Below are 26967 nucleotides of genomic sequence, written 5' to 3' on the forward strand. Positions count from 1 at the left end.
TCTCTTAAGAAAGTGTTGGACCTAACAGTTTTTCTTTCTTTCTTTTTTTTTTTTTTTGCTAGTAGTCTTTCCATGCAAATTAAATCATCCAGTCTTTGTCATCTGCCAGAAAACTTTATCTTTTGGGAGAAAATGCTAGGACTCTGTGCTTAAGTTCTGTTGGTCCTGACACTGCTTCATAGAGTCGTTCTTTATCCTGGATTCAAACTGTTGCTGCTTTTCCTACTCATTCCCTTCCTATGCCTTGTTCAGTTAAAACTGATTTTGACTGCTATGGCTGACATATTGTAGGGGGTTTTTCTTCTAACTTATAAGTAGAATATGACTGGGAAAAACAGGTATGCTCATGCCTTATATTTGCATATCCTCATACTAACAATTTTTAAGGTGTCTATACAAGGGAGTGAAGAAACATACTGACCTTGTAGCCCGTGACTTCAGATTCATTGGCCAATGGTCTGACTGGTTCCCAGCCCAGAGAAAGTTGAGAGTCTTGCTGTTCCCACCTGAGATTGCTGGGTGCTTGACTAGGGGCTGCAAAATAAAAAGTGAAAGTGAACTGACAAGGAATGTTAAATCCATTTCTTCACTTAAATCTTTGTATTTCAATCTTTTCTTGTGTTTGGTAGTTGGCTGGCACCATAGGCTTCTTTCCAACTGGAGTCAGATAAGGAGGGTTTTTGCTCCAGAGTGTCATTTTAATAGTTACTCTACTGAGCTTTTGAACCAGAATCCTTTTATCTTCCTTCTGTGACAAAATCGCTTGGCCTTGTTTCACAGGAAGATAACCTTTATCTACTGTGAATGCATAATTTTCTGAGCTAGTTTTGGATTTTAGATCTAAGCATTCAAGCAAGACTATGAATTAAAACTCCCCTTCAACTCTTCTTATTTTGTACCTCACATGGCTTTCAGAAATGTTAAAAGATGTTTTCCTTTTGTTTGAAATAAACAAAAAGCCCCAGTCACTTACGGGATTTCTTGGTGGTTGCACTCACTTCACGGCTAGGTGGCCCATATCCAGCTCCATTATAAGCCCTCACCGTGAAGTGATATAAAGTATTTCCTTCTAATCCTGTCAGAATGAGAGAGGACTCATTCCCTCTAGTTTTGACTGTTTCTGCTGCATCTTCTTGTTCCATGTCCTTCCAATAACCAACCTGTCAACAGATTATTAAATGACAGATTAATTTTGAAGTTTCTTCTATGCTTGAGATTGTTCGGTTTTCCTAAAACCCTAAGAAATCACTCCTATATCATCCAATTAACAGGTACTACTAACGTGGCAAAATCAGTGTTAGTCACTGTCTGATCTATATCTGTGTGCATCTTAGCAGGACTCAGCAGAGCAATAAAAAGTATTACCATCTAGCCTGATAGCATGAGTTTCTTGGAAAGGGCCCAAAACACATCCTGACATTAAGGAAGAATCATTCAAAGAAATTGAAGAAGGGCTTTTCTCTCATAGGTTATCAGAAATTTTCACCTTTCAAAGTTATGGAACTTTGATTTTTTTGAGAAAGAGACATGAAAAATATTTCCTTCTGGGCTCTACATAAAGGGGAGTCATATAAGCTGTATGGATTTAATAGAGAAGAGGTGACACAGAACATTCACGATATATGGGAGTGGTCTAAATGTAGACCTATCACATTGCTAGGATATGGGAGGGAGGCAGAAAGGAACTTTTCTGTCAAAGCATAATTTATGCATTGAGATGATCTTTCCTGATTATAAGCTCATGTGACAGCTCTCATACCAAACTTGAGCCCTTTGTGAGTTTAACTAACTCTCTTTGTATACCTAAGCTTAACACTATCTCAGACATTAAAATGTGACCATATTTAAGTGGAGAAAAGAGTATTTTTTATTCCTCTACTTACTGTGGTAAAAATAATAAAACAGTAGTTCCCCCCTCACCCCATTTTCCTGTGGTGAAAGAAGTAGATGACTGCACCCATTTCATCCTCCTTCAAGTGCTTTGGCTACTGTAGAGGCCAGAAAGACAAACACCACATTTTCCAGAGGCTTTCAGCTAAGGTTGCTGCTATACACTGTGGACAGCAAGGTGTTTTTGTTTGTTATTTGAAATATTCTGGAGCATGCCAAAGACTGCCATTTCCAGCTATAACCATAGGAAGTCGTTATAGGCTCTTGTCTCTCAGGAAAAAAACATTTGAGTCACCACATCACATTCAAAGTCCTCTACCAGCCTAGGTGCTCTTTGAAGGCAAAGGCAATAAGAAATAGAGGAGGACACGGATTGCATGGAGCACTGGGTGTGGTGCAAAAAACAATGAATACTGTTATGCTGAAAATAAATTTTAAAAAATTAAAAAAAGAAATAGAGGAGGAAGGAAGGTTGTCACTGTAACTTTGTGAAATGAAGACTATAATAGCTATACTTTCTTCCAGGTATTGTTTTGTGTATACATATTAATGAATTGGGCCCTTTCCTTTCTTCTGATATTTTATGTAGTGTTGTAGATAGGTAACTTTCTAATATAGTTCATTAGAGGAAGAATAAACTCTCACCGTGAGATGGACAGATTTACTGATGGAACTTTCTTTGGCTTTCCTGCTTAGGGAAAGGGTCAGTACATTTTCATTTTAAAAGTGATATTTGCATTATATCAGTATGGAACACAGTTGTTGCTTATTGTTGCTTTTGAATGTTGCCAAGTGGGGAAAAGGATGTGTATATATGTTGAGTAACCAAAGGGATATGGTTACATTAGTGTTCAACATCCATTTCACTCTTCATCCTAGTTATCTCCGTGTACTGCAGAAGATGGAGAGCGAAAAATCTTATTTCTAAGATTCCTCTGCAGTTAAGACTCAATGTGTTTTAGCTTCAGTCAGTCAGATGAATATGCCTGAAATTTGAAAGTAAAAGTGAGATGGATATTGAACTTCTGCTTTTGCATTTCTGCTGGTAAGCATATTAATGGAGTCTATTTTTCCTTTCCTCCCTGCCACCCCAAGGCAGCATTAGCTTTATGAGAATCAAGAATCAGGGCACGGGACATCCATTTTGTTGGTGCAAATCATAGTTTGCATGGTGGGATTCTGGAACTGGCAAGATTGGAGGTCTCCAGATTGCAGCAACTTCCTGAATGTGGCACCATCCTGATTATAGTGGCTTCTTTAACCATGGCAATGGAGCATGCTTCTGGGCCTGGTGGCTTAGAAGACACCTTCCTTTGTGTTGGTCGTATAGTTTGACTTGGAAAATCATCCTTGATCTTTCAAGTCACCCTGAAGTCCATTAATTTAAGTCAATAATTTTACAAAAAACTTAGTAACTATAATACCTCTTTCTTAAACTAGAGTAATTTAGTTCTTCGCAACTAACCCCTGTCTGAAACATCTACATGGATCTCATATATCTTTGTATATATCTATCTTTTTAGTTTCTTTAAAGGCTAAAAAGATAATCAAATTCCTATTTCTCATCCTTGTCTCTTCACAGATTTGAACTGGTATATAGCTGAGTGACTGAACTTCAAAAGTCTGTTTGAATAAGTAGGAATCCTCTAAAATCCCAACTTTTATATGATGATGGACTCATTCCCAATTCTGAAAACTAGCTTAACTTGCTTATTCTTTGAGAATATTTTAAGAGAATAAATCTAAGTTATTTTCAAACTACAAAATTGGCTGACATGTCATTAGATGAACAAACACATATCTTTCCTTTCCAGTGATATATCTGATTTCCACTTCTATGTTTTAATTTTCTTTAATTGGTTAGATTATTTTAAATTAGTTAAATATATATATTTGAGGGGAACAAGTATGTTTAAATTCAATAAATTTGAATTTATTTGATAAAGATTTCACTATAAATTTTGACTTCTAAATATTGAATATTTAATGTTCTGATTAATTACCATAAAATTTAAACATCTTATTGAAAGATAAAATGTTTCTTAAGTAACTAATTGTGAAAAAAAAAATTCCAACTAATTCCAACTGAAAACTACACAGTGTATTCTGAACTATGCTTCAGGTAAAAAATGTTCTTGCTAAAAAAAACCAAAAACAACAACTTTAACTGAGGGTACTCATTTAAAGCATATCAGAGGTGGGTGGGTTGGGGTGATGGGTGAAATATGTGAAGGGGTTAAGAGTACATTTATTAAGACAAGCACTGGGTAATGATGTAAAGAATTGCTGAATCACTATATTGTACACCTAAAACTAATATAACACTGTATGTTCTATATACTATACTGGAATTAAGATATAGAACTTTAATTTAAAAAGCAATAAAAAATTAAACCTACAGAGAAATCTAAAAAAAAAAAAATCCACACATTCTATTTCTAGCATGTTTACAACAAAAGAATAGTAGTTGTTGCTTTCACAGTGAAATGATAATTATTTGCCTCCACTTTCTTTCTTTTTTTTTTAATGGGAGAAAGAGTAAAACAAAAATATTTGGAGTTTAATATTGTGCTTCTTTTATGATTCTTAAATTCAAGTTGAGGTAATACAGTATTTACAATTCACATGCACTTTCCAATGTTGAGACTTACTCATTCATTTTTTTCCCCCTGATTCAATTCCCATCTTTTTTAAAAATCAATTTTAACTTAATGCTACTAAAAATTACAATTCGCAATACAAGGACTGTAGACAAAAGGAAAATAAGTACTATATAGCCTCCATTTCATATCTGAGTAGCTTCTGAGTTATAACCCGTCTGCATGAACCCAGCCTCAAGATTCTCCAATCAATCATAATGGACTTGAACTACTCCTGCAACCTTCTCACAGATGGATTTTTGGTCATATGGTAATCTAAGATACATTAAGTTTTAAAAAGCAAGTTGTAGGCTATGTATATTCAATCAATATGTATACTAAACATACATATATTAAATACTAGATATACAGAGTATGTTCATGTATACATGTGTGTATGTATAAATGTATTTTAGATTTCCTTGTCAATTCCTATCTTGATGATATATTTCATCAATGCATATACTTCAAACTCTATATAAGATCACTTGAAATTAAGTTAAAAACATTAAAAAAGCTATAAATATCTAAAACTAGAAGAAGCATAGATAACCTACTATTTTATCAGCTTCAGATAATTATCTTTGGTATGTGTCTGTGTATCTCTTCCTATGTTTTCATTACATATATTTAATATAATTAATGTACCTACAGTTGCATATCTTAATTTTATTCTCTAACATTAGAGTTACACATAAATATTTTCTCTTTTTTCTAAGTAATATTCTATGTCTGTGTACCAAATATTATTTAACCAGTGTTCTATTGTGGAACATTTGGGTAACTTCCAACTGATTTTTTTTTTCATTAAAATGTTGCCACAAATATCCTCATCTGTATTGTTTTCTACATATTGGATTAATTCCCCAGGATAGAATCCCACACAGGAGATTATGGTGTCTCAAGTTATGAAAATTATTATGCTTTTTGATACAAAAACTAGAGGGTATTATGCTAAGCAAAATTAGTCAATCAGAGAAAGACAATTATCATATGATCTCACTGATAAGAGGAATTTGAGAAACAAGACAAAGGATCATAGAAGGGAAGGAAAAATGAAACTAGAAAGGGAGGCAAAAATCCATAATTTTTGCCATTTGCAGTAGATGGTTACTGGATGAGTTGTGAAATTTACTTCTCAGTTTTCAGTGAAGAAGTCTCCTTAATATTTTATCTTCTGATTTTTGTTACCAGTTAGATTTTAAAAATACACTTTCTTCTTAGTTCCTGTAATCATTTATCTCTATATCTTTAATTGTACTTACTGATCACTGCTCATTCAATATTGTACTCCTTGAATTTAATAAGCATAGCTCTATTTTCTGTTGTTATTTAATGCTGCAAATGAATAATTGATTTTTTGCATCTTTGAAAGTAACTTATTCTTTCTTCTAGGGAGCTTAGAGGTTTTTTGCTTGTTTGTTTTTAAAATCTAAATGCATATTAAAATGTAAATATTTTATCAGGACTCTATTCTTAAAAATTATTAATTAAATTATTCATTCAAAAATTTTTTGAATATGTATTATTTACCAAGAACTATGCCTGCAGGCAACTGGGGACTAATGGTGAGTCAAAAAAGACATAGCATAGGCCAGAACAGAGAGGACTTTTAGAGCCGTGAAACTATTCTGTACAATACTATAATGGTGGATACTGTACATTTGTCAAAACACTTAGAGACAAGGGGCGCCTGGATAGCTCAAAGGGTTAAGCCTCTGCCTTCGGCTCAGGTCACGATCTCAGGGTCCTGGGATCGAGCCCCACATCGGGCTCTCTGCTCAGCAGGGAGCCTGCTTCCCCCCTCTCTCTGTCTGCCTCTCTGCCTACTTGTGATCTCTGTCTGTCAAATAAATAAATAAAATCTTTAAAAAAAAAACACTTAGGAGAGACGTCCAACACTAAGAATGAACCCTAATTTAAACTCGACTGTGAATGGTGATGATGTATCAGTATGGTTCATCAATTATAACAAATGTACCACTTTGTTGGGGTGTGTTGATAGTGGGGTAAGTGGTAAGTGTGTAGGGACAAGGGTTTGTGGGAATTCTCTTTACTTTTTCTGCTCAAATCTGCTGTGGACCTAAAACTGCTTTTCTTTCTTTTTTCTTTTTTTTTTTTTTTGAAGTTTATTAATTGAAAAAATAATAGCTTAAATAGCCATTGAATGAATAACCACACAAACATAAAATTGTGGTTCTGACAAACTACTCATTGCTAGAGATCTACAATATGGGATAGATTTCAGTGGTGAGAGGTTGGTCAGGGAAGGCTTCTGTAAGAGAAATAGTTGAGCACAGGCAGAAAGAAAAGCAGGAGCTAAGCACGCAAAGAGGGAAGGAAGGCAGAGGAATAGTGTGTGAAGTCTGAAGAGAAGAATGAGTATAGGTATTCTGAAAAAAAGCAGGTTGATGTTGAAGTTGATGATGAATGTGGCTTAATTTGATCCTAGAGACAAAGGATGGAGCTAGATCTTTTAGTTGTCTGTATTAAGAGGTTAAGAACAATTATAACACATTGAAGGATTTAATCAGGGGTGAGAGTGGGAGTATACATTTGTTTTTTGAAAAGATACACCCAGTTGTCCAAAGTTTTTGTTTGTTTGTTTGTCTTGTTTTTTGAAGTACATGAATCAGATTGCTCCCTTGTTAAAAACTTTCCATATTGCACTTAGAATAAATTCCAAACTCCTTACCATGATTTCCAAGGCCCTACCTGATATAGTCTCCATGTCCTTCTCCAACCTCATTTTACGTTCTAACTCATTTTTCTTGCTGCCTTTCAGACATTCACTCACAGTTCTAATTGAATTTATGGTGCCATCCCTATGGAAGCTCTTTTCATAGCTTTTTTTTCTCTAAATGGTTATCTCCTTTCATCAATGGTCCAGCTTACCTGAGAAGCCTCCATTGACCACTTCTCTAAAGAAACCATCTTTCTTTTATATCATTCAGACTTTTGTTACAGTCATTTGTAATTATGAAACTATATGAAGCTATCCTAATTTATCTGTTTGTTTTCATAAAGCACCAAAGTGGCAATGGTTGCAATATGGAGAAGCTTTAGAAGGAGGCTAGAATAGGTGTAGAACAGTTGGAAGGGATTTAGAGTTTGGCTAAGAAATGAGGATATCCTGAACTAGGGTTATGGTGGTGGATGTTGGGACACATATGGAGTCAAGCAATATTTAGAAAATAAAATCAATAGACTTTTGTGGTAGATTAGTTGTGGGCATGACAAAAAAGGAGTTCTTAAGACTTTAATATTTCCTGAAACTCTGTGATATATATTTTGGTTACTTTGATTTTGGACTGTTTGTTTACTTTGGAATTTTTTCTTTGTTGTTGTTACTGCTTTTGCTCCATATATTTGGTCTTTTTGACAGGTTATCTGTTGTTTATGGACCAAATTTCTTTTGTCCTTCATGTCTACTATGTTCTCTGCCACTGTAAAATTTCCTTATTCATTAACTTTATATTCTGGGATTACTTCTCAAGTTTATACTCTGAAGCACTTGTTTAAATATTTAGTAGTATCGAATTTGCATTTTATTTCTTCTAATGAATATTTTATTTTAGTTACTTTTTTTAGTGCATTCTCTTCATATTTTGGATCACTCTTTAGAAATAGAAGAAATACTCCCCTTTTTCTCATTGGTATCTAGGTTCATATGTTTAAAATTTTTCTTCTGATTTACAAGAAAATCTCATAGGGAAAGGAATTCATACTGAGCCTTACCATTTGTTTTCTTTTCTCAAAGAGTTTAATTGTTTAATCATCCTTGAATCTTACCTAACTAAACTTTAATGGTGTTCTAGAAAGGAATTAAAGTTTATTTGAATGGGAAGAAATCCATCTCTAAACTGTATATTCCAGACCAGTGGTCTATGCAGTGTGGGTAGATGCTAGATTATTGGTTGTTAGTATAAGCCTTCACTCCTTATTCTGCAAGTAACACAATGAAATCTACCCAAGCCTGATTTGAGAGACAAAGCTTTATATGTGTGACTGTAGTTTGTTGCACTGAGAGAAAGATAAAGAGAAAGGAGGCCAGAGGCTATTTCATTGCTTACTTAAACCTAGAAAATGGAATTTTGAGGCTGGGTCATTGCACAAAGAAAAACCTAGAAAATGCTGCTAACAGTTTTGTTTCATATCCCTCATTGCAATTGCAATAAGCATTTTCTCTTCTCTTAAGTTTCATGGTTACTTTACAAGAAATCAAGAAAAGCCAGTTTTATGTGCTTCCATTCAATTCATTGCCATTCCTAAATTCAACAGTTGTAATTAATGTAAACTGAGAGTTAGGAGATAGATATTTCACTTTTAGCCTGCCTCTCTAGTGATTCCTCATCTTCAGATAAACTTTGAAACGCTATGACATTTTCTCTAATAATGCTTCAATTGCCTTTTACATTCCTCTTTTCTCACCTAACACCTAATTTTAGCCATGTCCTTCTACTGAGAGCTTATATATGAGGAACACATTTCCCAGGGAAAATGAATTTGTTTCAGTCAAGAATGTCTTTGCTCCTCTCAATTTAGTTGATCTCCAGCTTCCCAATCTCCTGAGTTTAGCACTAAGGTATAGTTATTAAATTGGCTATTCACAATCAATACTCTGAGATACACTGGCAGTTGGTATCATATTAGTTGCTTTGTGCCAACAGTAATTTTACTAGAAAGGATGCAATTCAATGAATCAAATAAGATAAATAAACAATGCTTAGTTAAACTTTTGAATATTTATGAGAAAATTCAACAGTGATTAGAGGATACGGGGTGAGGAGTTTTAAAATGCAGGAAGAACATAATGATGGATATAATTTACTGAATAAATCTGTATTTATTTTTCCTAGAAGCTGTCACTACTATCTAAAGAAAATATACTAAAGAAGACTGGCTATAAATAATAAGTAAACGTGTTCTTAATCCACATAGTTCAGTGCAGGTCTTTTTCACGTGTTTGCTCCCTTCCCTTCTTTAATCAAATGTTGTAAAATACAGTATGTTGAAAGAAAATTCAGTGAATATTTTATTATAGCTAAGTCCTTAACTGTGGTTGTGAGATGAGCTGTAAATATAATAGTCTCTTAATAAAAACTAATTAAATGAAAGAAAACAAGTTTTGATATGAAAGTTAATAATTTCAGGTAGAAGAACATTAATCTTAAAAAAAAATTATTATGTATTTTACCATATATAAGGTGTTAGGAATGCAGAGTTTGGAGATGTATAGTTTTAACTATATAGTAGAAGAGATAAAAAAACAAAATTCAGTGATATGTCCATCTTAAGGAGCTCAAAAAAGAACATACATTGTAAACTCAAAGAAACTAAAAAGAAGGGTATCATATAGATAGGCACAGTACTTAATGAACTGAAAATAAATGCAGATAAAAAAATGAATAAAGCCAAAGTTAATTCTTTGAGAAGATCAAAAAATTTGTAAATCTCTTTTGATTGAGAGTGATCAGAGAGAGAGTGAGAGAGTGAGAGTAGAGGGAGTAGAGGATATACAAATTATTGATAGAAACTAATACCACAGATCTACAAGAGAGATATTAAAGAAAATGATAGGCATAATTGGTGACTAAGGAAAGTGGTCATGCAAATCCTGGCCTAGATGAGAACTGAAAAATCTCGGCAAGCATCCAAAAGCAGCCAGACACTGGAGGAGAGTTTTCTCTGGAAAGCTGAAACTGCAACAGGTAAGTTACAGCTTTTTTATTTAAAAATATGACTATAGTGCTAGAATATTACTGCAGCCTTACCAGCTGGAGAAAAAAAAAAATGGAGTTGAATGTAGAAAGAGCAGCTGGACATCTAAGAGGGAAATTCAAGAAATAAGGGAACTGCAAAAAACAGTAAGACTGAAAATCCCAGTGTAAACGCTGCTCAACTTCTTGGCTAAAAGATGAACTATGCTTTCTCAGGGAGAATAGATGGGAGAGTGGGTATAAACGTAGGTGGCAACCAAGAAAATCTACCTCAAAACAACTGCATTGGGTGGGAGTTTTTGGTTTGCTACTGTTTAAACTGAGTGCATTCTTCAACATGCATGTCCTCAGGAAGGAGAAAAGTGGCAATTTTAAAAAACATATATTTTAGAGATTTATTATAAAAATATATTGTGTGAAATGATGTAATTGCTGCGATTTGCTTCAAAATAACAGAGAAGAATTGATTAAATGGAGTTATATGTAAAATGTTATTCATTAATTCATCATGGTTGAAGGTGAGTGTTGAGTACATGGAAATTTACTATGCTTCTCTGTATATTTCATATATTTTTCATATTACAAAGTTAAAGAAAAAATATAGTTTAAGACAAAGATCACAGTTACAATTGAATCAAAACAATAAAATAGGGATTAATCTAAGAAAAGATTTCTAAGACATATATTGATAAAGATCAAACAAAACCTAAAAAACCCCAAAACAAAACAGGGATATACAAAAATCATCAATTAGGAAAATTAATATTGCAAGTGTATAATCCTCAAAATTGTTTATAGGCAGCTCTATTCATAACAGACCCAAACTGGAAAAAACCCAACCCTAAAATTCATCAATGATAGAATGATAAATAAATTGTGGTATGCTCATACAATATAGTTTGGGAGAAAGCATGTAACAATAGAAAATGCAAGATATAAAAAGCTCCATATAATTCTAAAAACTATGAAAACGAATCAGAATTCAGGATATTGGTTTTTGGGAGGGTATGAATAAGGATAGTGACTATAGTAAACACAAGGTAGGTCTCCAGTTTTTAGTAATGTTTTGTTTCATGACCCGGATTATAGTTACACAGGTATGTTTACTTAGTGGTAGCTCATTGAACTGCACATTTATAATTTGTGCTCTTTTATATATGTAGATTTTAAAAAATTGTCCTTTTGAAAATAAAGTGTCAGTCATTTAGTAGTTAGCAGTCAATTAGTAATAAGTATTTTTATACTGTTAAATATGTGTTTTGTAAAGCTGCCTTTTGTATGTGTGTGTTTAGGCATTTTATAACACTTCTCAATTTCATAGTATAGTAAGCAAAACCATGGCTGTATCTTTCTGTTCAACACTCATTGAGTTAGTACCTCTAGACCACAAGTACATTGTTAGGTGTTAAGATAAAACCCGTTGCTCAAAAGAAAGGAGAATGTGTTGCAGTTTGGTGATTCTCAAATGGATCAGTCTAAGAGAGTGTCAACAAAAATGTTCCAAGTATTTGTTAAACTAAATGGGTTGATGTCTACATTCGTGGTTTCATTTTTTGTATATTTTGTGTGTACAAATGTCTGCTATATAAGAGAGTGAAACTGTGGATGGATGGACAATGAGCTCAGGATGGCTGGATTTAGGGATGAGAAAATTCCTGTTTAGAGGTGCTATAGTAAATTTAGATATGTGTAAAAGAGTAAAAAAAATGGAAAATAACTATGAATATGATAAAAGATATCAATATCCTTTCAGTCTTTTATGTGTATAAAATAATACATTCACACAAATATTCTAATGTTGAAAATAAAATGGTTTATGTAAAAATTTCAGTAAAAAAATTGTGAAAAGTTATTTGGATTAGAGCATTTTTTCCATGAAGCAATGTATCTAGAAGCAAATAAACAGAAACACAGTAAACTGAGTGATTAATTGCTCTCTAAGAATTCCATAGTTGCTGAGGCACCTGGGTGGCTCAGTGGGTTAAGCCTCTGCCTTCAGCTCAGGTCATGATCTCAGGGTCCTGGGATCGAGCCCTGCATCAGGCTCTCTGCTTGGCGGGGAGCCTGCTTCCCCCTCTCTCTCTCTGCCTGCCTCTCTGCCTACTTGTGATCTCTCTCTCTCTCTGTAAAATAAATAAATAAATAAATCTTAAACCAAAAAAACAAAAAATTCCATAGTTGCCTTTCAATAGGACAGGGGAAGGAATGAGTTAAGTAACTGAAATGTTACTTTTTCAGTTTCCTTAGATAGGCTGATTTTTGAAAAATGTAAATAGTTTTAGTTAGACTCCCAATCTATGAAAATAACCTAAGAAGGAAATCTAATGATAGGGATATGAAAGCTATCTGATTTAAATCAGAGCCTGCAGAATTTCAGAAAAAGAAAAGTAGAATTGGCATCTTTTTTTTTTCCTTTTTACTGTTTAGTTTTTAATATTCTTACTTTTATATAGTCATAATAAAAAATCAAACAAAATCTCTAAAACAGCTGCTATCCAACCACCATATGGAAAATAAAATAGACTTTGTTTAGCCTTTTGGTGACTGGTTTCATTTTGACTTCTTTTCCCTCTTTAATTTATATCTGAAATTCCATTTTTCACCACACAACACACACATTGTCCCATCCCCTGCTATTCAAATTAAATGCAATCTATCTGGCATGAGTTATTGTCAGACAAAAATAGGCCCATGTTTTTGTCTTCTGCTATGATGATTACAGAGTTAGGTCATAAAATACACAACAACAACAGTCTCATCCTTTCTCTCCTTAAGAAATCCCCCCACAACTTATTTTATAGAGCAAAATTCAATTGGTTTCTTTTCAGTGCAATCAATAACTAAAAATTACTTTAGTGATATGTCTAAAATGAACTTCTTAGTTATATATTCTCTGAAAGTTCTAAGACACATGCAAGTCTTGAACATAGCCCAGGAAAAGGAGTTATTAGAGGTGCTTTAATGAGAATTGTTAAATGGGACAAGTTGTTTTGTCTTTCATTTCTCTTAATAATAAACATCAAAAAGTTCAGAATTCTAACTCAGACACTGTGTACCCCTTGCTACAAAACTACATTTTTGCTTATTGTTGAAAGGATTCTAGCCATTAAAAAGATAAAAATACAGTTAATAATACTGTTACAAAAAGCATACAAAAAATACAAGCACCTTAAACTTAGTAATCATGGGGGATTATGTTTCATAGGCAGAATATATATAATACAGTGTTTTTAAATATTACATCTAGAAAAAATTCTTTTTATAGTATTCAATAAATAAATATATAATTTATTAATTTATTACTTTATTCAGGAAAATTGATCACATTTTAGGGACAGATATATTCTCACACAAACAGAAACTGATACCCAGATAGGGCACTGGCATGGGTTTTTTCTCACTAACATTTCTTGAGAGAATCAGGATACTGATTCTCTAAGGAATCCTGAGGTAATTCTGGGCATGGACTTGTATTGTTCCAATGTCTCTCTCTCTCTCTCTCTCTCGTTTACTTAAATTTACCATAAACATTTTTTAATATTAGATTGTGAGCTTTTGGAAAGCAGGGTCTAGATCTAATTAATTTTTGCATTTCTGCTGCCTGGCACAGTGCCTGATACTTAATAAATGCTTGATGAGTGAAGGAATGAAAAAATGAATCAACCGAGATTCCATTATAACATACTTTTCTTCATCCTTCTGCTGATCTGGAAACATAGAGAAAAATGATAAAATTTGGCCTTATCTTTCTTTACTTCTCCTTCTTGCCAGACTTGTTTCTGCTCTTATTTTGTATGCAATAAACATCCTAGTTTTCTCAGAAAAGCTTGAGAGTCTCTGCTCTAGGATTCAAGCATTACCATTCATTCACAAGACATAGAATGCTGGCGGATTCATGAATTCAAAAATGAACCTAATAATTTACTTGCATAGGCCAATGACAGGGATGACAATCCAGATGGAATAGTCATGGTTATTCATGAATCAAAGTTGTTCAATAAATAGAGCCCATTTTCATTTTTCAATCATGCTGCATGTCATAAGCTAGAATTTCACATATCACAATATCAATACTTTCTACATTTAATCTATACAGCCATAAAGTCTGAAGCCACTTCCATGTAGTTAACCAAAATTCTTAATTGTTGGTTCTAAGAGAATGTCAACAAAGTTGTACAGATATTTGTAAAATACAATTAGATGGATTAGTATCTACACTTATGATTTCATAATCATTCTTATTTCCTCAAATGGTCATTTTTTCTAAGGTAGTGTTAGACTTGCAGAAGGCAGTGTTAGGAAGCCATCAAAAAAACTGAATCTTGCCATTTGTGACAACATGTATGGAACTAGAGGGTAGTATGCTGAGCGAAATAAGTCAATCAGAGAAAGACAATTATCTTATGATCTCTCTGATATGAGGAATTTGAGAGGCAGGGTGGGTAGTTGTGGGGGGTAGGGAGGGAAAAAATGAAACAAGATGGGACATGGGAGGGAGACAAACCATAAGCGACTCCTAATCTCAGTAAACAAACTGAGGGTTGCTGGGGATGGGGAGGGAAGGGATAGGGTTGTGGACATTGGGGAGGATATGTACAAGGGTGAGTGCTGTGAATTGTGTAAGACTGGTGATTCACAGACCTGTACCCCTGAGGCAAATAATACATTACATGTTAATAAAAAAAAATAATAAAAAAAAAGGTGGTGTTAAAATCTTGTTGAAAAGAACACCTTTTTTCTTCTGATAGCAGAGTCCTAATCTAGCCTAATTGTGACATTTAGAAATGTCCATGGGTAAAATGTTCTGAAGCCCTTGACCATTAATTAAATTCTTTTTCTCATGGGCTAGGGGATATTATCATTCTGTCCCTATTTTTATGCATAGCTATTCCTACTGTTTCAATTGGCATGACCATTCTATTAAGTAAGGCAATTAGTAAATTTAATAATAAAAATCAGTTTGAATTGAATTAAATGGTGTTTTCTAAAGTGTTGAGTTTGTTGCAGATGAACATAGTTTATATAAAAATGCTTGGTTGATTATTTTTTGAAACAATTAAGATGTAATGGAGGCTGCCTTGTAAAAGGCAAAAAATGCCAATTGTGAGTTGATTATTAACAGATGGTATCAGGGGAGACCTCCTGCTGAAATTCTATAGCTGCTCTGTAGGGCTAGGTACATCAGGGAAAAGAATATCAAGATCATGTTATCAAGCAAAAGCAGCTACCTGCAGTTAGGTCAGACCTCAGGTTAGGGTTAAAAAATAAATACCAGAAAACAAAAACAAAAGACATACAATCTTCCTTGATAGGCTATGAAACTTCATAAGGGCAGGGACTCTATTTTACTTATTGTTTTACCCCACACATTTTACCAAAACACAGCCATTCAATAAATATTAGGTGAATCGATAAGTGAGATTCAGATGAAACATACAGATCAGCAATTCAAGATCCATATATGACTGTCAATCTGGGCACAGAATCAGACTGGAAGTCAGCTGAGGAACAGTCAGGGTGAGAAAGAGAGCACATGAGAGGGATTGGAGTCAGGGAGCCTTTAGGACTTTACTGCCCATGATGAGGTCTGTCTTGTCTCTGAATGACCCTTGCTCAAGCATAGAATTCCATGATTAGTAGAAGAGAAAATACAATGATTTCAGAATCATGTAAGCCACCTACAGGTTTAAGTTTGCTTATTTATTAAGGAAAACATATTGAGGTATTATTTTTAGTATGTATTCTAGAGATACAGTTCATCAATATTAAAGTTGTAGTACCTGCATGTACTTGACAAGAACCATATTCTAGAAGGAAATAAATCTGTGCACATAACTTCAGAAATGATTTCTAATTTCTCATTTACCTCCCCTGTTTTTCCTTTTATATCAAAGAACATTTCCCATCGTGACTTCTTTTAGCAGCTTTTGTTTGCGGTGAAAATAGTTTTCTGCAGTAATTAATTAGACTCACTTATTATAATCTTTGAGTAGTGCAAAAACAGTCATGTACGATCCTGAGTCATGTTTGGCCTTAACCATTTTTGGTACCAACATTGGAGCATCATGAGTCTCATCAAAACTTCTTGACAAGATTTAGACGATTCCACAAGAAATAAAGATATTGCTGGACTGAGAGCTCTGAATTGAAGTGTGTGTGTGTGTGTGTGTGTGTGTGTGTGTGTGTGTTTTGAAGCAGCTTTCAGTTTGACACCTATCACACCTTTCCCAAACTGATCTCTCCTTACCAATCTCCTTGCCAGTTTTTCCTCTTCAGCTAAATTTTGTTTTATTTATTTATTTATTTACTTACTTACTCTTCATTGATATTTTTGAAGTACAACTGACATAAAATGCTATGTTAGTTTCAGGTGTACAATACATTGATTCAACAATTATATACATTATTCTCACCATAAGTAGTCACCATTTGTAACTATACAATGTTATTATAATAATTTTTACTATATTCCCTATGCTGTACTTTTCATCACCATGATTTATTTATTTATTTTATAATTGGAATAATTATTATATATTATATTATATATTATTATAAATAAATAATTATTTATTTTATAATTGGAAGCTTGTATCTCTTAATCCCCTTTATCTATTTTGCCCATCCCTCTAATCACTTCCCCTGTAGGGGAACCAACTATCAGTTTGTTCTCTGTATTTATGAGTCTGCTTTGTTTCTTTGTTAACTTGTTTTGTTTTTTTTTAATTACACAATAAAAGTGAAATCAATGGTATTTGTCTTTCTCTGTCTGACTAATTTCACTTAATACCCTCTAAGTGCATCCATGTTGTCACAAATGGCAAGATCTAATTTCTTTTAATGGCTGAGGAATATTTCATATTTTTTTTCAGAAGTGTTTTTTTTTTTTCTTTTGGGTAAATAATCAGAAGTGGAATTATTGGGTTGTATGGTATTTCTGTTTTTAATTTTTTGAGAAACCTCCATACTGTTTTCCACACCAATTTACATTCTCATCAACAGTGCATAAGGGTTCTCTTTTTTCCACATCGTCACCAACACTTGTTATTTCTTGCCTTTTTGGTACTAGCCATCAGACCTCACAGCTGTGAGGTGATATCTCATTGTGCTTTTGATTTGTATTTCCCTAATGAGTAACATTAAACATCTTCTCTCATGTTTCTGTTGGCCATCTGGATATCTTCTTCAGAAAAATGTCTATTTAAGTCCTCTGCCCATTTTTAAATGAAATTGTGTGTGTGTGTGTGTGTGTGTGTTGAGTAAATTCTTCATATAATTTGGATATTAACCCCTTATTAAGTATATCATTTGCAAATTTCTTTTCTCATTCATTGCATCTCATTTTTGTTTTGTTGATGGTTTCTTATGCTGTGGAGAAACTTTTTATTTTGGTTTAGTCCTAACAGTTTATTTTTGCTTTTGTTTCCCTTTCCTATAGAGATATATCTATAAATATGTTGCTAAGGGTGATGTCCGGGAGATTACCACCTATGTTTTTTTTTGGCAGTTTTACAGTTTCAGGTCTCATATTTAGGTCTTTAAAACATTTTGAGTTTATTTTTGGTATGGTTAAGAAAGTGATCTGGTTTCATTCTATTACCTGTAGCTGTCTGGTTTTCTGTCTTTCCCCCATTGACTATTCTTGCCTCCTTTGTCATTGATTTATTAACCATTTGCGTGTGGGCTTACTTCTAGGCTTTCTATCCTGTTTGATCTTTTTGTCTATTTTTGTGCCAGTAACATACTCTTTTGATTACTATAGTATACCTGGAAATCTGGTAATGTGATACCTTCTCCTTTGTACTTCTTTCTCAAGATTGCTTTGGCTACATGAGGTCTTTCATAATTTCATATAATTTTTAAGATTATCTGTTTTAGTTCTCTAAAAACTGTTGTTGATATTTTGAGAAGGATTGCATAGACTCAGTAGATAATATTTTAATGATTTTATTTCTTCCAATCCATGAACATGGTATAATTTCCCATTTGTTTGTGTTGTCCTCAATTTCTTTCATCAGTGTTTTACAGTTTTCAGAGTATAGGTCTTTCACCTGCTTGGTTAAATTTATTCCTAGGTATTTTACTCTTTTGGTGCAATTGTAAGATTTTTCCTTAATTTCTCTTTCTGTTACTTCATTCTTAGTGCATAGAAGTGCAACATACTTCTGTATATTAATTTGGTATCCTGAAACTTTACTGAATTCATTTATTACATCTAACAGTTTTTGGGCAGCTTTTGACTTTTCTATATGTAATATGTCATTGTAAATAGGGACAGTTTTACTTCTTCTTTATCAATTTGGTTAATATTTATTTCTTTTTATTGTGTGATTGCTGTGGATAGGACTTCCAGTACTATGTTGAATAAAATTGGTGAGAGTTGATATATTTGTATTGTTCCTGATCTTAGAGAAAAAGCTTTCAGTTTTTTACTATTGAGTATATTGTTAGCTCTGGGATTGTCGTATATAGTCTTTATTATGTTGAGGTATGTTCCCTCTAAACCTACTTTGTTGAGTGTTTTTATCATGAATGGATGTTGTGCTTTGTCAAATGCTTTTTCTGCATCTGTTGAAGTGATCATAGGTTTTTTATTCTTCCTTTTGTTAATGTGATATATCACACTGATTGATTTGGTTGTATCAAATCACCTTTGTAACCCTGAAATAAATCCCACTTGATTGTGATGAAGGATTTTTTAATATATATTTTTGAATTCGCTTTGCTAATATTTGGGAGTTTTCCATCTATGTTCATCAGAGATATTAGCCTGTAGTTTTAAAAAATATATATTTTATTTTATTTTTTATTTAAGATTTTATTTATTCATTTGACACAGAGAGAGAGATCACAAGTAGGCAGAGAGGCAGGCAGAGAGAGAAAGGGAGGGAAGCAGGCTCCCTGCTTAGCAGAGAGCCTGATGTGGGGCTCGATCCCAGGACTTTGAGATCATGACCTGAGCCAAAGGCAGAGGCTTAACCCACTGAGCCACCCAGGTGTCCCTTAAAAAAAAATTTAAAAAATGTTTTAAATTTTAAGTTTTGTAGTGTGTTCATCTGCTTTTGGTGTCAGGGTAATGTTGACTAAATATAATGAATTTGGAAGTTTTCCTTCCTTCTCTAGTTTTTGTAATAGTTTGAAAAGTGTAAGTATTAACTTTTCTTTAAAGGTTTGGTAGACTTCACCTATGGAGCCATCTGGTCCTGGACTTTTGTTTGGTCTAAGGTGTTGTTCAAAGCCACTATGTCCTTGTTGATTTTCTGTCTCGGTCATCTATCTATTGATATACATGGACAATTAAGTCCCTTTCTATTATTGTATTACTGTCAATATCTCCCTGTATGTTTTTAATATGTGCTAGATGTATTTAGGTGCTCCTACGTTGGGTGCATAGGTATTTATAATTGTTATATCCTCCTGTTGGATTGACCCCATTATCATTTTGAAATGTGCATCTGTGTCTGTTGCTACAATATTTGTTTTAAATTCTATTTTGACAGTGCCTGGGTAACTCAGTCATTAAGGTGTCTGCCTTCAGCTCCAGTCATGATCCCAGAGTCCTGAGATTGAGGCCCCCATTGGGCTCCCTGATCAGCAGGAAGTCTACTTCTCCCTCTCCCATTCCCCCTGCTTGTGTTTCCTCTCTGTCTCTCTTTGTCAAATAAAGAAATAGAATCTTAAAAAAAAAAAAATAAAGTCTATTTTGTCTGATAGAAGTACTGGTACCCCATCTTTGTTTTGTTCCTATTTGCATGGTATATATATTTTCATCTCTTAACTTTTAGTCTGCACTTGTCTTTAGGTCTGAAGGGAATCTCTTTTAGGCAACATAAATGGGTCTTATTATTATTTTTTTTTATTCCTTAAGTCACACTGTGTCTTTTGATTTGGAGAATTTAGACCATTCAGATTTAAAGTAATGATTGAGAAATATGTACTTATTGGCATTTTCTTAATTGTTTTCTGGGTGTTTTTGCAGATATTTTTCTGTTCCTGCTTCTCTTGCTTCTTTTTTGGTTTGATGACTTTCTTTAGTGTTATGCTTAGATTCCTTTCTCTTTATGTTTTGGGTATCAATTTGTGGTTGCCATTGAGTTCTAACATAACATCTTATGTGTATACAGCAGTCTATATTAAGTTGGGAATCAATTAAGAACAAACACATTCTAAAAGCACTAAATTTTTACTCCCCTCTCCATGTTTTATGTATATGATACCATATTTTACATATTTTTATCTTTATACATCCTGTACTAAGTTTTGTAGGTATAATTTATTTTATTACTTTTGTGTTTTAACTTCCATACTGGCTTCGTAAGTGATTAATCTACTATTTTTACTGTATGTTTTGTTTTACCTCTGAAATTTTTTTCTTTTATAATTTTCTTACTTCTAGTTATGACTTTTTCTTTCCACTTAAAAAATTCCCTCTTAACATTTCTTATAAGGGTGATATAGTGGTCATGAACTCCTTTAAATTTTTTTTGTTTGAAATTCTTTATCTTGCCTATTCTGAGTTACAATCTTGCTGTGTAGAATATTTTTGATTGTAGATTTTTTCCTTTCAGAATTTTAATATAATCATACCACTCCCTTCTGGCCTGAAGTTTCTGCTGAAAAATCAGTTGATAGCCTTATGGGAGTTCACTTGTATGTAACTGTTTCCTTATTCCTTGTTTCTTTAAAATTATCTCTTTATCATTATTTTTTGCTAGTTTAATTATTACATGTCTTAGTGTGGACCTCCTTGGCTGCTTCTTGTTAGGAGCTCTGTGTGCTTTCTATAACTGGATGTCTTTTTCTTTCCTCAGATTAGGAACATTTTCAGCTATTGTTTCTTCAAGTAAGTTTTCTTCCTTCTTCTCTCTCTCTTCATCTTCTGGGATCTCTGTAATGTGAATGTTATTATATTTGATGTTGTTGCAGAGTTCTTTTAATCCATTTTCATTTTTAGTTATTCTTTTTGCTGTTCAGCTTGGGTACATTTCATTGCTCTGTCTTCCAGATCACTGATCCATTCTTCTGCATCTTCTAATCTGGTCTCGATCCCCCCTAGTGTATTCTTCTTTTCAGTTTTTGAATTCTTCAGCTCTGCTCATTCTTTTTTATGCTTTCTATTTGTTGAAGTTCTCACTGAGACTCTACTTTTTTCTCAAGTCCAGTGAATATCTTTATGACCATTACTTTGAATTCCTTATTAGGAATATCGCTTATCTTCATTTTGTTTAGCTCTTTTACTGTAATTTTGTTGTGTTCTTGCAGTGGGGACATATTCTTCTCTCTATTCATTTTGTCTAACTTTCTATGTTTGTTTTTATATATCAGATAGATTGGCTATGTTCTTGGTCTCGAAAGTCATGGCTTGTATAGAAGAAGTCCTGAGTAAAATATATGCAAAATACAGTGCAATTCCACATGGTCACCAGAATAAGATGCTCCAGAGGTTTCTCCTGTGTGAGCTGTTGTGGCTGAGCACAATTGCCGCAGCCCAGCCAGCTGCAGTGACCTGCTTTCTCTGCTGCAGGCACACTGGACAGAGTTTGTTATGCAATCTGTTGAGAGGCTTGGATGCAGTTGCTTCAGGCTCTTGGTGAGTAAGGTCATCAATCTAACCCGATGTTTGCAATTAGCCTCTTTGCCACAGCTGCAAGTAGGCACCAAAAGGGTAGGGCTTACACCCTGCAGAGCCAGCTGGGAGGGCCAGCTGCAAGAACTGCTGGCATGCTGGTTGTGGGGTTACCCTCCCTCCACAGGGCAGGAATTCTTTTGGAGTGGTGCTTTCCAGGCCAGGGCTGCCTGCTGGGTATGGTGGGGCAGGAGCTGCTTTAGAAGGACACCTATCAAGGCCAGGCAGAGTTGATGAGGTGAATCCACAGGTGACACTTTGCAGGGAAAGGGCATGTGGTTTTAGCAAGGTAAATGGAGAATGTCAGCACTGGCTCTTTCAAGTGTCTGGCTACCTAGACTTGGGGGGTGGGCAGGGGAAGAGAAACTTCACCCACCAGCACTTTTGTTCCTGAAGACATCTCCTACAGATCCCTAATCCTCCTGCACATGTTCTAAGAATAGTCAATAAATCTCCTTCACATATATCCCAGGCACTTTTCAAACTGCTGATTCTGTGCTGTGTCTGGGGCTGAGTCCTTTGGTATGCTGGCTTGTTAAGGGTGGGACCTTGGTTTCCTACCATGCTCCAACATTCAGGAGTTAAGGCTGCTGATTTTTAAAGCTCTTGGTGTAAAGTCTCACTGGTTTTCAAAGTAAAAAGTGGTATGGGAGCTCATCTTCCCAGTGCAGGTCCCCAGTGCTGGGGATACCTGGTGTGGGATCTATCTTCTCACTTCTCCATGCTTGTGGTATCCCTCTTGTTTGTGGTTAGTTGTACTGGGGTTCCCAGCAGAGTCTTCAACACTCCTACACTTTCAGATGTGGTCTTCTTTCTAAGATTAGCTGTGGAAGGGCAACTCTGCCAGTCTTTAGGTCATTTTCGGAGTTAGTTGTACAGATTGTACAGATGTAGCTGTTATGTTTTTTTTTTTTTTTCTTTCCTTTCCTCTCCTCTCGTCTGGAAATTTTTTCTTTTAGGTGGTTTCATCAAGTAACATGTCTTTAAATACCTCCTCTATGACTGCCACTTTCATGTTTTTACCCTGATCTCTTAGACTCCAAACTCATATATCCTATTTCCTATCTGACTTATACTCTTAAATTTCTAATAGGCATGTTAAATTTAAGTTAATCAGAACAGAACTCTTAATTTCCCACCTTCAAATCTGCTCTTTGTCCTCTGTTGTCCAGTTTCTCCTTTTTTTTTTTTAATGGCACTGCCATTCATTCATTTGACCAAACCAGGGATGCAGAAATCATTTGTCTACCCTCCATATCTGATAAGTCAGCAAATCTTGTCAGTTCTGTGTCTGAAATATATTTACTTCTTACTCCACTGCTAAGACCTTAGTCTAAGTCATCATCATTTCTTACTTGGATTATTGCAAGAGCCTCCTAACTTCTATTCCAGACTTTTCTTCTCTTATCTTTTCATTCTTCACATAAGAACATTCAAAGTGGTGTTTAAAAATATATATAAATCAGATATTGTCACTCCTCTCTTTAAATTGCCATACTGGCTTTTCATTGCATTTGAAAGAAAATGAAAACTCTGTAATCCATATATTCCTACATAATCTTGTATATACACACTAACTTTCTACTTTTAATTCTATTCACACCATTGTTCACTCAGATCCAGTTGTTCTACTTCCTTCTTTTCCTTAAAGGAACCAGGTGTGTTCTACTTGTAAACTTCTATATGTATTGTTATTTAAGTTTATTTTACTTGTTTTCTTGTTTCTTTCTTTTTTCTTTTTTTTTTTTTTTAATTTGTATTCTCCCATTAGAGGATTCAACATTTGTAGAACAGAACCTTTTCTATCTTATTCACACATTTCAATTCAGGAAAAACAACACAGGTGGCTGAAAACATGGTCTCTGATATTTTTAAAATGGCACATAATGCCTTTATAGCAACTAGCTCTTTCAAACATTGCAGGTAAAGTTGAAAGTATGGATAGAAAATGATTGGTAGAACTGATATGGTAAGTATATAAAATTTGAAATGAATCCCATGAGTTTGCTGACAGAAAAATACATTATTTTCACCATGCTCAGAATTCTACCAATAGTAAATTTAGCTAGGATTGTGGTTGGGATAGAATAGAAGAAGGAGGTAGTGGTGAGATAAAATATTAAACTTTAGTAAGCTACTATATTTTAGTAATATTTAGCCAATGAGATCTTTTAGTGGTGAAAAAAAGAAAAAAAGGTGAGGAGAGGAGAGGAGTAAGTTCTAGGGTAGATAAGGTGAAGGGTAGAGGTAGATTTCTCCTTAAAGGGATAAAGAGTACAGAGAAGAGAGGGTGGCAGAAATACTTATAAGCCTTATTTAAATCATATTTATTTTTAAATCTACAAGCAACTATCCAGTTATGAGATAGTATAAATTTAAAATCATCTTTGCTGACCATATATTACTTAAAATAACCCTTAATGTCATATTTGGCCACTGAATTATAAAGTTTTCATTCTTTGATTATAAAAAGTATATATTTAATTTTCCAAATAAATTAAAATATATATTTACACCAACTAAATGTTAATATATATCGAATAAATAAATTTGGTAAAAAGATGACATTTTTCCTGCTAATTTTTATTATTTCCTTTCTTCTGCTGGCTTGGAGCTTTGCTCTTTTTTTTGTTCCTTTATGTATAAGGTTAGGTTGTTTGAGAGTTTTCTTGCTTCGTGAGGTAGGCCTGATTACTATAATCTTCCCTCTTAGGACAGTTTTCAATTCATCTCAGAGATTTTGGACTATTGTGTATTTATTTTCATTTGTATCTGTGCAATTTTGAATTTCCTCTTTGCTTTCTTGGTTGACCCAGCCATTGTTTTGTGGCATGTTATTTAGTTTCCATTTATCCGTGTTCTTTCCAGATTTTTTCTCATGATTTCTTATGTTGTGGTCAGAAAAGATGCATGATATGATTTCAATCTTTTTTAATTTATTGAGACTTATTTTGCAACCTAAAATGTGATCTATTCTAGAAAATGTTCCATGTATACTTGAATATGTGCACTTCTGCTGTTTTTGGTTGGAATGTACTGAATATATTTGTTAGATCCATCTGGTCCAATGTGTCATTTGGAGCTGCTGTTTTCTTGTTGATTTACTTTCTGGATGATCTATCCACTGATACACATGGGGTGTTAAAGTCCCCTACTCTTATTGTATTATTGCCACTTTCTTCCTTTATGTCTGTTAATAGTTGCTTTATGTATTTAAGTGCTTCTATGTTGGGTGCATAAATATTTACAATTGTTATATTCTCTTGTTAGGTTGTTCCCTTTATCATTAGGTAGTGTCCTTCTTTGTTTCTTGCTTTAAAGTCTACTGCTATGTCATTTTTCTTTTTGCTTCAACCTGCATGCTATATATTTTCTTAGCCCTTCACTTTCAATCTGTATGTGTCTTTGGGTCTGAAATGAGTGTCTTTTTAGGCAGCATATAGAAGGTTCTTGTTTTTTTGTTTGTTTGTTTCAATTCTTTTGAGTGGAGCATTTAGTCCATTTACATTTAAAGTAACTATTAAGGGGTATGTGGCTATTGGCACTTTGTTAATTGTTTTCTCCTTGTTTTTGCAGTTCTTCTCTGTTGCTTTCTTCTCTTGCTTTTTGAGGAGTTTTTTTTTTTAGTGTTATGCTTAGATTTCTTTCTATTTTTTTGTGTACCTATTGTAGGTTTTTTGATTTGACAAGATGCCATATTTTAAAAAACAAATTATAAAGCACTATAAAATGGTATAAAGGTTACTGTGCCCATGGATTCTGTGTTTCTAAGTATAAAAATAGTTGTTCAAATTTGTGTTAATTTATTTGAATTTAAAAATGCAGTCGTTGTGATGATTATTCCAGAATTTGGTTTATTCCTATTAGCATTCTATTTTTAAGGATATTCCAGTTTTTTGGATATGTTTCCATTTTAAATGGTATACATCTAGCGAAAATGTTGTGCTTTGACCCTTGAGTGTTACCCTTGAGTGGTTTTGCTTCTGATCTCTAGTTAAGCCTTGATCACAGCATTCCACTAAACTCTCACCAGGGTCACTAGGATCTCTGTATTGCCATATCTGTTTTGCAGACGCAGGCTTCATCTTTCTGAATTTCTCAGAAGAATTTTACTCAGTAGAGCAATTCTTCTCTTAGCTTCTGAATTTCTTCAGTGTCTCCTTTTATTTTCTTTGGCCAAACTCCCTTTCTTTCTTGAATTCCAAATGTTTAGGCATCATAAGGCTCAATTCTGAAACATCTTCTTTATCAATATTCAGTGATTTCAACCAGTATATACATAAAAGTCATTTGTATACTGATGATTCCTTGGAGCTAAATCTACATCTTTACCCTTTTTCTTAGCATAAGACCTACTTGACAACTATTTTTGAAAATAAGAAGTTGCATAAAACTAAACAGAACCCATGACTTTTTTCCACTAACATCCAGTCTTTTTCAGAGTTTCTCATTTACGTGAATGACATGTTATTCATCCCATTTCTTGGGTAAAAACTCTGGAATTATCTTTGATTCCTTTCTTTTTCTTAGTTCACACTGAATTCATTTTCAAATTCCATCATACATCCATACAAGATATGAGATTCTCTCCCCTCCACCCCCACTCACTTGTTCTCTCTCTTTCTCCCTCCCTCTAAAATAAATAAATAAATTTTTAAAAAAGCAAGTTCATTGTCACTTAGTTTGGAACAACTGCTTTTCTCTGTTCTCCCTGAGTTCTTGTCTAGAGTCTATTCTCTACCCTCTAGATTAAGAAAGTCTTTTAAAATATAAGTCAGATATTGACGGGACTCTTCCTGTTCAAGATCTTTTAATGCCTTCTCATATTTGGGATAAAATCCAGATTCCTTTCTGTGGTTCACAACACCCCATATAATCTGGTTCTTGTCTTGGTGCTCTTTCCACCATTTTTCTACCACCCTTTCTGTTCACTGCTATCTCACCCAAATCACTTCCTTCATGCTGTTACTTTACAAACTGAGTCTGCTGTTCTCTTTGCCTCTCTCTCCCTTATTCAGTCATGCTTTAATTCAAATGTCACAATCCCAGAAGGTGACTTTTCAAACCTTTATAAATAGTACACTCTTTCAGT

General features: G+C 33.9%; 1 protein-coding gene across 1 annotated transcript in view; it reads right to left on the reverse strand.

Moving 5' to 3' along the window:
• Positions 1-26967, reverse strand: part of LOC111154359 (contactin 5) — a 560291-nt gene that overhangs the window by 24239 nt on the left and 509085 nt on the right. Inside the window, exons 20-21 of the mRNA XM_022513913.1 lie at positions 974-1160; positions 422-534 (exon numbers count right to left, since the gene is read on the reverse strand). Coding sequence (XP_022369621.1) covers positions 422-534; positions 974-1160 — 300 coding nt within the window. The remainder of the gene's footprint in view (positions 1-421; positions 535-973; positions 1161-26967) is intronic.

The sequence above is a fragment of the Enhydra lutris genome, unplaced genomic scaffold (genome assembly GCF_002288905.1).
Source record: "Enhydra lutris kenyoni isolate GAN:26980312 unplaced genomic scaffold, ASM228890v2 scaffoldscaffold37, whole genome shotgun sequence".
Lineage (NCBI taxonomy): Eukaryota > Metazoa > Chordata > Mammalia > Carnivora > Mustelidae > Enhydra > Enhydra lutris.